Raw genomic sequence first — 12,680 nt, 5'->3', positions numbered from 1 at the left:
AGTGGTTCAAGAAGACACATTCACTGACACATTCTCAAAGGCTACTAGGGATGGGCATTAAAAGCTGCCCCAGCTAGTGACACCCATATCCCACAAATAAATTAAAAGCAAACATTTTTGTACTGCCTGTTGGATTGAGGCAGCCTGAAACTTCTTTGTGTCAGGTCACATTTGAAAGTTGTCAGCAAACTCTCACACCAAACAGAAATGACACCCAATCCTAAGGGTCAAGCATGGGTTAACAGCTTTTCCTGCAGAAATTCTGCCTCCCAAATATTTCCGACATTTAAAAACCACTGCTCAGGCAGCTCACTGCCTGGTGCAAATTGGCAAATGTATATGGCACACACTTCTTACTCGTCTTTGCCAAGAAGGCCCTCAGCATAATATAAAACAAAGAACCATGGATGCTGGACATCTGAAACAAAAACAGAAATTGCTGGAAAAACTCAGCAAGCGTGCGTGGCCAAATTTAATCTGAACTCTATTCGCAAGTTCGCAGACGACACCATTGTTGTAGGCTGGATGTCAGAATACAGGAAGGAGATAGAGTGCTTGGTGAAGTGGCGCAAAGATAACAACCTCTCTCTTGATGTCAGCCAAACTAAAGAGCTCGTCATTGACTTCAGGAAGCAAGGAGGAAGGCACGCCCCTATCTACATCAATGGAACTGAGGTGGAGATGGTCGAGAGTGTCAAGTTCTTAGGAGTGATGACCACCAACAATCTGTCCTGGACCACCCACGTTGATGTGATGGTCAAGAAGGCACAACAACACCTCTTATTCCTCAGGAGGCTAAGGAAATTCGGCATATCCGTAAGGTCCCTCACCAATGTCTATAGATGCACCACAGAAAGCATTCTTTCAGGATGGATCACGTAGTGCAGTAGTTGCTATGCCCAGGACTGTAAGAAACTATAGAACACAGCCCAGACCATCATGTAAGGCAACCTTCCATCCACTGACTCCTTCCACACTTCTTGTTGCTGCGGAAAGGCAGCCAACATCATCAAAGACCCCTTCCACCCCAGTTATAATCTCTTCCATCAGGCAGAAGATACAAAAGCTTAAACACACACGTACCAACAGGTTCAAGAACAGCTTCTTCCCTGCTGTTATTAGACTGCTGAATGGACCTCTCTAATTTCAAATCTAATGTTGATCTTGCTATTTGTACACCTTCTGTGCAGCTGTAACTTTGTATGCCTTGCTCTGTTCAACCACCCTATGATCTGTAAGCCCTTGTATGTTATGATCTGCCTGTACTGCATACAAAACTTCTCACTGTACTTAGGTACATGTGACAATAATAAATCAACTCACATCAAATCAAATCAAATCAAATCTGTAGGGAGAAAGGAAAGCTCACGTTTTGAGTTCAGTTATCCTAAGACCCACAGCCTGTCTGTCCTGTCCGTGTGCAAATGCCCCCAGGTACTGCCCACCAAAGCTCCAGGCCGATAGGTTCAGCAGCCAAGCTCCATTCACCCCAGCTGGAGAACCAGGAACTACTGCACTGAGACATAGTGAGAGGGAGAGAAAGAAGAAAACCTACTGAGAGCACTTGGTAGCACATGTGAAAAAGGATTGGACATGACTATTAGTTTCTGCCTAAAAGTTCCTGGTGTTAATTGTTATGTGTTTATGAGTGTCTCTGTGTAAGTGTTAAATGCATTTTCACACCATCCAACAGCATTTCTCGCCTTGTTCAGCCTCCCAAAAGTTTGGCTCCCTCTGTACACAAAGGTATTACAGTCAATGAGTTGCCCAGCAGTGGCTGTGCCGGGGGGGGTGCAACATATATGGAGGGTCAGTGCTGTCAGATGGCCAGGGAGTAGGCAGCCTGTGTACCTGTGTGCTGTACATCAAATGAGTCTGGGGCCAATGTTCTTTTCCTTTCGAATCCGTGAGATCAGTGTTCCCCTCCTTCACCGGTCAAGTCATTTCCCCCACCCACTCCGAGTGTGTTCGCAGCCATTTCCTTCCCCATTGCACATTGTCAGTTTCAGGGACAATGGAAGGTGGTGGTGACTTCTCCTCTGTCCCTGGCTCTAGCCTCAGCCTGATGTACCAGCATGTACCCAAACACCCACATCTCCCTCCTAGTAACCATTCATGTAAACCTCACAGTCCTCATACTTGCGCAAGTGCCCAGCCAACCTGTCTACATGTGCCTACAGCAGCCTATCTTTCCCACCCAGCCCGTGGCATATGAGGTGACCATGCTTGGTATATTCATTCTGTCCCTATCACCCCTTTGAAACCAGGGTGCTCCTGGCCATTGATGACCACCCACTCCTGCCTTATCCTCTTCCCAGTCACATGCTTTACCATATTTTCCCCACCTTCCAAATGCTGCTATGGCCATTTCCCAATTGTTCTGCACCCCCGGCCAGAGTGTGTAGTCCCATGTTCCAGCCTAATCTCCTGACTCTCAGTCTTCCCTTCCCTCTTCACCCATTAGTTTCTGTGGATGGACCCAATGAACTGACCATGGTTCACTCCCTTGACCAACATGAAAGGCAGCTCCGGTAGAACATGGAGGAGGATTTTTTTGCAGTAAGTGGTGGGCTGATTCCGCCAGATGCTTGATCTGGTTTCCTTGTTGAGTTTTCCCAACGGCGAGTTTGGTAAACTGGGTGTTGGAATATGAATGAGGTGAATTGTGGCGCTAAACAGCCATTTATCAAGCATTAATCCCCATCAACTGGCATCTCATCACTGCCTGGCAAAAATTTTGCCTCGCTGCTCGTGAAAAGCATAAATGATGGAGTGAGATGATCTCAATGTCGATACAAGCCTGTCGGATTTCTCATCCAATTCTGTCCCACACATCTCGTCACAGTCCGTGCCACTCAGACCCTGGAAGATTCCTGGAATCTATATTAGTTTTGTCACTCCTTAGAAGCGTAGTCAAGTTCAGCATAGAAAGAGGCCATTCAGCCCAATGTGTCTGAGCCCAGCTGAATAAACTTGCTACCCCCTTATTCTAATCCTATTTATCAGTACCTGGTCCATAGCCTTACAGGTTACAGTGCTTCAGGTGCAGATCCAGGTTCACTGTAAATGATTTGAGCAATTCTATCTCAACCAACAAATTGGGCAGTGAATTCCTGACACCCATCTCTTGCTGGGTGAAAATGTTTATTCTCATGTCCCCTCTAATCCTTCGACACCAATCACTTTAAAACTGGGCTCACTATTAATTGACTTTTCCTCTATAAGGGAATCTGGTCTTCCCTGTCCACTCCAATGGATTGCAGCGGTTCAAGAAGACAACTTAGCGTCATCTTTGCAAGGGCAACTAAGGATGGGCAACTAATGCTGGCCTAGCCATTGGTGCACACATCCCATGAATGTTTAAAAATAACTATCCAAGGCCCTCATTATTTATACACTTCCATTAAGTCACCCCTCAGCTTCCTCTGTTCTAAGGAAAACGCTCTAGCCCGTCTTATATTTCCTCATTGCTGCGACTTTCAAGTCTTAAGAATATTCTTGTTAATCTGCTCTATACTGTATCTCCTTTCCATAGTCTTCCGATCAGAACTGTACAAAGAATGCAAGCTGCAGCCTAACCAGTCTTTTATATGGTTACAGCATTATATCCCTGCTCTTGTATTCATTACCTTGCTCAATGAAGGAAAGCATCCCACATCCATTCTTTACCGCTTCATCTACCTATGCTGCCACTGGTACCACCCTTTGGACATGCATGTCAAGGTCTCTCACTTCCTCTACCATCTCAATTCCATCGTGTTTATTGTGTATCCCTTTGTTCTGTTTCCCCTCCCCAAATGCATAACCTCATACTTCTTGGGATTGAATTCTATTTGTTAATTTTCCACCTACTCAAACAAGCCATTGATATCATCCTACAATCACAAGCCAACCACAGCACTCTCAACTATCCAGCCAATTTTTGTGACATCTGCAAATCATTCCTTCCACATTTAAATCTAACTCATTAATAAGTACCACAAACAATAATGCAGACCATCACTGGACACTGTTTCCCATTTAAAATGAATTACCCTTTCTTTCCTGTCACTAAGTCAATTTTAGATTCAATTTGCCATGTTCCCCTGTATCCCATTGGTTTCAATTTTTCTAACCAGTCTGCCATGTGGAATCTTTTCAAATGCCTTAGTAAAATCAATGTAGACAACATCCACTGCACTATCCTCATCAATCCTCCTTTTTACTTTCTCCAAGAGTTCAATTTAGCAAGATGACTTACCTTTAACAAAACCACGATGATTATCCTTGATGAATCCATGTCTTTCCAAGTAACAGTTATTCCTATCTCTCAATATTGATTCTAGCAATTTGCCCACCATTGAGGTCAAACTGACTGGCCTATAATTATTTGGCATTTCCTTCATACACCCTTTATGAATAGTGGTACAATGTGTGCAGACCTCTAGTCCTCTGATACCTCAACTGTACTGAGTCAGGATTGAAAAATGATGCTCAGAACATCCACTCCTTCTTCCCCGCTTCCTTTAACAATCTAGGAAACAATTCATCCAGCCCTGATGATTTATTCAGTTTCATGGAGATCGGTCCCTCCAGTACTTCCCTTCTCACAATGCTGATTTTAGCCAATACTTCACACTCTCTCTCTCTTTAACTATAAAGCCTGTGTCATCCATTTCATTTGTGAAGACAGAGACAAAGTACTCATGCTCTCATTTTAGTCCTAGGCCTGCTGCAGTGCTCCAGAGAAGCCAAATGCAAGCACCTCATTTTTCTGGAGAGGCTCTTCATAGCCTTCCGGAGTCAACATTGAGTTCAACTACTTCAGACAATGACTTTGATTACATCTCACCCTCCCGTGAGGGTTGGCTCGCAGCAGAACTGACCTATTTCTTACTATTTACACCTATCATTGACAACCGTTCTGCATCTATACCTCTCCTTTTAATATCATAAGCACTCCCTTTGTCTTTTGCTCCGGGCATCCTCACCGTCTGTTCCACTCACCACCTCCCTCTTTGTCAACAACATAAAAACCATCATTTTTCAGCCTCCTTTGGTTCAAACAAAGAACTATATAGGATTTGAAATGTTAACTTTTTCTATCTCGTTAGATACTGCCAGACCCGCTGAGTTCTTCCAGCATTTCAGATCTGCAGTATCTGTGTTGTTTTGGTTTTATCATTAATCATTAAGAAGCCCATCCACACCTGCCTCCACATACAAGTTACTGTGTACACGGTTGTAGGCCCAATCCTAGTCATCCTTTTGCTCTTAATGTACTGATATAATATCTCTGGATTTCCCATAAGTTTACCCGCCACTACTTTTCGGTATCCTTTCCTTGCTTTTCTAATGTCCTTTTTCACTTCACCCCTGTACTTTCTATTCTCCTCCAAACTTCCTGAAGCATTTTATTTTTGAGATAGGCTTTATTTTTCTACTTTATCTTATCTTGTTTGTTTCTGGTTAACGAGGGAGCTCTAGATTTGGCAGTACATCCTTTTTCTTTACTGGGACGTATCTATGCTGTTTCATGAATCTCGCTTTTGAAAGCTCCCATTGATTAGCCACTGACTTTCCTTTGAGTAGCTGAAAGCAGACCACTTTTATTCGACCATCTCTCAGTTTTCTAAAGTTTGTCTTCCCTCAATTTAGAACTTCTACTCCTTTTCTATCTTTGTCCCTTTTCACAATGATGTGAAATCACTATTTCCAAAACAGTCAACTGCTACTCCATCCACCTGTCCAGCTTTACTTCCTAATACTAATTCTAGAATTATGTTTTCTCTAGGGCAATAATATTTTGCCACCTTACAGTGACTAGTATACAGAAAGAGGAGGGGTAGACCACATAGCCCATTGGATCTGCTCATTACAATCATGGCTAAACTTGGACTTTATTCCACATTTCTGCTTGTTCCCTTTATCCCTCGATTTCCTGACAGATCAACAAGCTGGCTATCCCAGTCTTAAATACAGTCAGCAACAAAGCACCCACAATTCCTTGGGGGCAGTGAATTTCAAAGATTCACAACCCTTTGAATGAAGAAGATCCCATCATCTCTGTCCTAAATGATCAACAATATGAAGTACTCCACATAGGTCCAAATACAAAAACATGGATTAAATTCACGGAAACAGGTTATTCTTGATTTTCTTTATAGTCCCTTTCTTTGTTTCCAGTTTCCATACTCATTAATTCTCCAAACCGAGCCAGATTTGCCTACTGCTGGACAATTTTCTGAATGTAATGATATTATTCTTTACAATTTGCTGCTCTTTTCCTCTTTTTCACTTCATTCTCAGCATGTGAATGAGTCTGGCAGTTATTTTCCATCCTAGCTGTATTTCAAACAACACAAAGCTGAGTGGGAGAGTCAGCTGTGAGGGAGGTGTAGAGAGGCTTCAGTGTAATTTGGACAAGTTGAGTGAGTGGACAAATGCATGGTAGATGAAGTATTATGTGTTTTGTGATTGCGAGGTTATGAGAAAGCATATTCTTATCTCAATGGTTACAGATTGGGAAAGGGAGGCCTGGGTGCCCTTGAAAAACAGTCCTTGAAAGTAAACATTCAGGCAGTGAAGAAGGCAAATAACACCCTGGCCTTCATAGAGAGAAGTTTTGAATGTAGGAGCAGGTACGTTTTGCAGCAACTGTACAGGACCTTGGTGAGACCACACGTGAAGTATTGTGTGCAGTTTTGGCCTCCTTATTTGAGGAAGGATGTTCTGAAGATGGAAGGAGTGCGGTGAAGATTTACCAGATCAATTCTTGGAATGGCAGGACTAACATACGAAGAAAGACTGGATCAGTTAGGACTGTAATCGCTAGTGTGTGGAAGAATTACAGGGGATTGTATAGAAACTTACAAAATTCAAACAGGACTGGACAGGGTAAACATAAGAAAGATGTTTTCGAAGACCAGGGAGGCCTAAACCAGAGGTCACAGTCTAAGGATGCAGAGTGAGCTATCTGGGACAGGGACGAGGAGAAATTTCTTCACCCAGAGAATGCTGAGCCTGTGGAAATTTTTTTAATATATTAGGTCATGGGATGTGGGTGTTGCTGTTTAGGCCAGCATCTTTTACCTTTCCCTAATTGCCTAGAGGGCAGTAAAGAGTCAACCACATTGCTGTGGGTTTGGAGTCACATGTAGCCCAGACTAGATAAGGAAGGCATAATACCTTCTCTAAATGACATTAATGAACCAGTTAGGTTTTTAATGACAACCGACAGTGGTTACATAGTTGCCATAAATTTTATTCCAGATTTTTACTGAATTCAGATTTCACCATTTTCTGTGATGGGATTTGAAACCATATCCTCAGCACATTAGCTAGGGGCTCTTTATTATCAACACAATGATGTTACCACTATGCCATCATCTCCCCACAGTTTTCTGCCACAGAAAGTGGTGGAGGCCAAGACATCGAATGTTTTTAAGGATGAGTTCGATCTCGTTCTTACGGCTAAAGGGATCAAAAAGTATGGGGAGGAAATGTGAACAGGGTACTCAGTTGGATGATCAGCTATGATGATATTGAATTGCAGAGCAGGCTAGAAGGGCTGAATGGCCTATTTCTGCTCCTATTTTCATGAGTGGTCTATACAACTGAGGACAGTCAAAAGTCAACCATTGGTTTAGAAACTGGAAACATACAAATCAGATAGGTTATGGATGCCAAAGACTTCCCCAAAGACTCTAAAAATTAAACAATGTGATTTGCATTGATTTTTAGTTGTTCACCATTGCATTAGTCTTCAAGAAAGTCCAAGTTCAAATTGACTCTGATCTAGCTCCCCTGAATGAACATGAATCTCTAAACCCTCGTAATTTATAATCTTCAAAATACAGGAGAGTTTATCTCATTAGTTGAAGATGAGGGCTAATCTATTCTAGACAGAAGGAAACCAAATTTAATCCAGTTCCACACATGATCAATCTTTCACAACTTTTACCTTATAATATAATTTCTTACAGGAGGCTGATAATTGTTGCATATACTTTACTTTGAAACATAATCAATTAGCTCATGAAATGCAGCCACTACTGCAGCGATCTTGTCATTAATGCTCAAAATTTGATAAGACTATTTTTCGACTACAATGTACATTGCAATTTTATAAATTCCAGGAGGAAAACAGAGCAGTATGAAAGCAAAGTAGCTTGGAGGTCAGTGTGTGACAATGTGTACTGGCATGAAGAGAAGCATACCTGCAGTAATCTGTCTCAGCCTTTGACAATGTTAAAGAAGCACTTGGGTTGTTCATCAGATCTGCAACTGTGCTGAGCACTGGAGAGACGTAGAAAAATGGAACACCAGTACTATTGTCCAGGAGGCCATCGCTGATTGAAAGGATGTTTCCAAATGGTACACCTTTGATCTAGAAACAAGTTTACATCAATGTTAACTGCACAGATTAAAAAATAATCACTTTCACATGAAAGTGGTGTTAACAAGTTTTTGGCACTAGAAGCATCCCTTAACTAAAACTAAAACAGAAATTGCTGGAGAAACTCAGCAAGTTGAGATAAAACAGCGTTAACTCTACTTTCTTTCCACAGATGCTGCCAGATCTGCTGAGTTTTTCCAGCAATTTCTGTTCTTGTTTCAGATTTCCAGCATCTGCAGTTCATTGTTACGTGTCGCTTGCCTGTTCATAACCATTATTATCTGCAACAATGACCAGCAACAATTTACATTTATGTAGAGCCTTTAATGTAGAAATAATCCCCAACACATTTCACAGAACAGGAAGGAAAGAAATGGAATCCGATGAAGGATATATTAGGTAGCTTGATCAAAACACTGTGCTTTGAAGGAGATCTTAAAAGAGTGATGCACAATACTAGCGCTGCTTCAGCAGAAAATTCCAGGGCATGGGTATGGAACAACTGACACTGGTTGCATGAAAGGCAGAAATGCAATGGGTCTGAAAAGGATAGGTGGAGAGATATAAATACAAGGATGTTTGAAAGTGAATTTCTGGTATTATTAGGAGCTGTGTGAAAGGGCCTTTATGCAGGATAGGACAAAGGTAGCGACGTTTTAAAATAACAGGTTTACAGAGGGTAGATGACAGGCAATTCAGAAGAGAACTTGATTTAGTTAAGTACGGCACCTTGCAATGTACCAATTACCATAAGTTCCTACCTAAATATGCAATTCGAACGGTCTATATCAGACTTAATTTAGTTCCTCATATGACTACTGTGAGGCTAATACTTCGTCCAGGATCCTCATTGATAAGTTGTTGTAAACCAAATCATTCTATTCCTGGGACATTCAGATCTGATCTGTCAATTTTACTGAAATATTGTGTATGTTTGCAGAACGTTTACTGTCTTAATTAAACAACACTGCCACCAGATCAGCCAGAGGCCTATTTAATGCAGGAGTGTGCTTCCTATAACAAGGTTGCATTCTCTGCTAGCTTCTTCAATTGCAGAGGTGTTGGAAAATAAATCTTCTACCAGGGAAGACTGCGGGGTTGAGAAGCATGCTTGGAGTGTGTATGCAAGGTTTAAGGATGAACAATGCGGCTCATTCCCCTATAGCGTTAGAAGCCTTGCCTAGTAATTTTTCCACCACGGATGAACAGAACATTCAGATATTGTCTACTGTCATCCCCAGGGCATTGACAGTGGGCAGGAAGTAACTCTTCATTTATCACTCTCTCTCTCTCTACAACTGCAAAGCAGGAATACTTTGCCTATTGGCCCACCATTCTCAACAACTCCTTCCCTCCATCACATCTTTCCCACACCCAACACAAGGCAACACTCTAATTTTCACTACAATTGCACAGACACCTCTTCCTTACATCCTTAACACTAGCCAGCAGCACCATCTTTCCCTCATGTGCTGTAATTTGTGGGACAAAATGCCACAAAATAATGACAGGAGCAACACCAGGGAAAGACCTGTCAAGTACACAATTTTCAGCAAACTGGAGCAGCAAGTCATGGACATGAATAGGCCGGCAAGAGTTGTGGGAAGGGCATTCTCAGACCAAGGGTGCAACTGAATAGGTTCTCTGGCAAGAACTCCTTCATGAAATATTGGAAAATGCACATTCAGCTAAATTGAACATTTTATCACATTGTGACACACATCTTGCACAATTATAACTTTGTAAAACCATTCTCACTCTTCGCTAGTTCTCCTTCATCTCGGAACGCTCAACTGTCAAAGGCTTATGAAAAGGACGTCACTCTCACACACCAATACTAAACAACATTGTGCTAGGAGGTGAGATAAACGAGTCTGCTTGGAGTTATGTACCTGATACTAGTGTTCAGGAGCAGTTACTAACGGCAGAGAAGAGCATGGAGATGTATTGTTGGAGGTCAAAGTTCTCATCCAAAGCTGCTAAAGAGATGAGGATTTCAGAGGCCTGGCAACAAGTAAAATACTGATCGCTCCACAGAACTAGCTCTTGAAAAGCCTAGGCTGACTTCAGCGCCATGGCTAAAAGCATGCAGGAATCTAATACTAACTTCAGTGCTGCCATTTTGCACAGCATCGTCATTCTGCAATGTACTTTGGAGAAGTATTCACCTCCAGCCAGCCCCTTTCAACAGGAACCCATGTTTGTACAGTCTGCAGCTGTGGCAGAAGCTCAAGCAGCTGGAATGCAGATTCTGGGGTCACATTTTGTTCCAGCCCGGACAGATGGTGTAGCAACTGGATAGAGGCTTTCAAGGAATTACTAAACATCTGCACTCTATCCTCTCATAGGTGAATAGAAGTGATTTGTTCCAGGCCCATGGGAGTGGCAGTGGCACAAAGGGAGTGGCATATACTGATCTCTCTCAGAATGTCAGCACAGACATTCCTTTCTCACCTCTCTGTCAATACCCATTATGGTGCCAGAGAGCCAGCTGAACCAGACTGTGCCAATCAAATCCAATGTGTAGATAGAATCTCTCACGCTCAAGCACCAGAAGTTACCATGCAGTCATCGCAAAGATCTCCATAACAGCAATGTCAGCATACCATCCATTCTGTTGAAGCCACTGAGAGAGCCCCTTGTAGAGTCTGTAGTTGCAGAAAGCTTCTGCCTAGAGAGACACCACAGTTTGAATACTTGGATGCCAAGAGAGCACAGGGCAACATTCTTTTCATGTGTAGTCTCTTTTCATTTGCACCTATTTAGTCTGCGCTGTTAAAATATCCACGATACAGAAATTACTTAAATATCTGCATTTATTTATTACAGAATAAAGCAAAAAGTGAAGGAGTAACATGAACAGTTCATATTGATGGGTGAATGTTATTTTTGAGGTTAAGTTTACTGATCAGGACAACGAGAGCACTAAGAAATCAATTAGTCTGTGAATTGCCTGGCTCCCAGATACTGTTTCCTCCCTCTTCCTCCTGTTCTCCCTCACTTGCACCTAATTCTTTGTCTGTTAGGGCTGCCCATGACTGAGCAGCACAAAATGGCTGATAGCTGCCCATGGCTAATGCAGCTGAACATGGCTGACAGTAATTAGAGAGCTGGGGAAAATATTTGCTTAATGTAGTCCTCACAAGTAGAACATTAGTAGCTCTGTAGACCCAAGATAACAGAACTGAGATAGAATACACAGGTGCAGTTGTTTATGCATAAGACATAGATGTGGATATTTCACACTCCATTTAATTAGTGAATCTCTCTTGAATTATTTCAATACTAATAGGAAGTTTTAGTTAAGATCCTTCAAATAATCAAAGATATAGATTCTGAAGTAGTTATAAATTCACCGATATACAAAAATAATCACTAAAAGCATTAGAGGAAAAGATTCAAATAAAATTATGAGAGTAAACCGGTCTCAGACAGCTCCCGTATTATTACCGGGAAAAATGAATCATACATACAGAAGTTAGCAGACATTGGAATGTGGGTTGAATGAACACATTACAAGACACCCAAGGATAAAGATGGGGCTGTCTAGTAAATATGGTAAGAAAGAAACTGCTTACAACTTGTTAGCTATAGTATTCCAACAATAGGTGTAACCACATAGTTCTGGTGGAACTGATATTATAACAATAAGTAAAAATTAATATTCATCGGTAAGTATCCAATTAATTGGCAGTTAACGCAGTGCAGCTGACAAATACTTGGGAAGGAATGTACTTGAATACAGTGTCTGTTGTGAAAAGCCCCAAGAAGGGAGATGAACAAAACAGTTCAATCAGGACCGGACAGCTGAGACAAATTGCTGACATAAAATGCTGTACCAAAGATCCAATCACAATTGGATAACTCAGCTCTGCTGACCAATAGTATAAAAGGGGGTGTGTGCTATAAGTTTGAGCTGTATAAAATAAGCTACTTGGAAACTTTTTGCATGCCTTTTGCTATGAAGATCTGAAGTTGACACTGATGTGTGTATCTCAACAAAGGTTGCCTGAACCTACTACTGGACTCAGACTCATTGAAAATTATGAGATCTTATACTGTTGAATGAGAGATAGCAAGAACTGCAGATGCTGGAGTCAGAGACAACACAGTGTGGAGCTGGAGGAGGGAGAGAGAGGAGAACGAGAGCGAGAGAGAGCGGAGAACGAGAGAGACAGCGAGAGAGAGAGGAGAACGAGAGAGAGAGAGATAGAGGCGAGAGACAGAGAGGAGAACGAGGGAGAGAGAGAGAGAGAAGAGAGAGAGAGTGAGGACAGAGAGAGAGAGAGGAGAGCGAGAGGAG

The 12,680-nt window shown here is 42.0% G+C and overlaps 1 protein-coding gene across 2 annotated transcripts in view; it reads right to left on the bottom strand.

Annotated features, from left to right (window-relative positions):
* Positions 1-12,680, bottom strand: part of creg2 (cellular repressor of E1A-stimulated genes 2) — a 44,923-nt gene that overhangs the window by 11,621 nt on the left and 20,622 nt on the right. For both annotated transcript variants that reach the window (XM_048597979.1, XM_048597980.1), the window contains exon 2: positions 8,199-8,368. In XM_048597979.1, coding sequence (XP_048453936.1) covers positions 8,199-8,368 — 170 coding nt within the window. The remainder of the gene's footprint in view (positions 1-8,198; positions 8,369-12,680) is intronic.

The sequence above is a fragment of the Rhincodon typus genome, chromosome 6, assembly GCF_021869965.1.
Source record: "Rhincodon typus isolate 14 chromosome 6, sRhiTyp1.1, whole genome shotgun sequence".
NCBI lineage: Eukaryota > Metazoa > Chordata > Chondrichthyes > Orectolobiformes > Rhincodontidae > Rhincodon > Rhincodon typus.
Note: the sequence above shows the minus strand (reverse complement) of the source record. Positions and strands in the feature narration are given on the sequence as shown.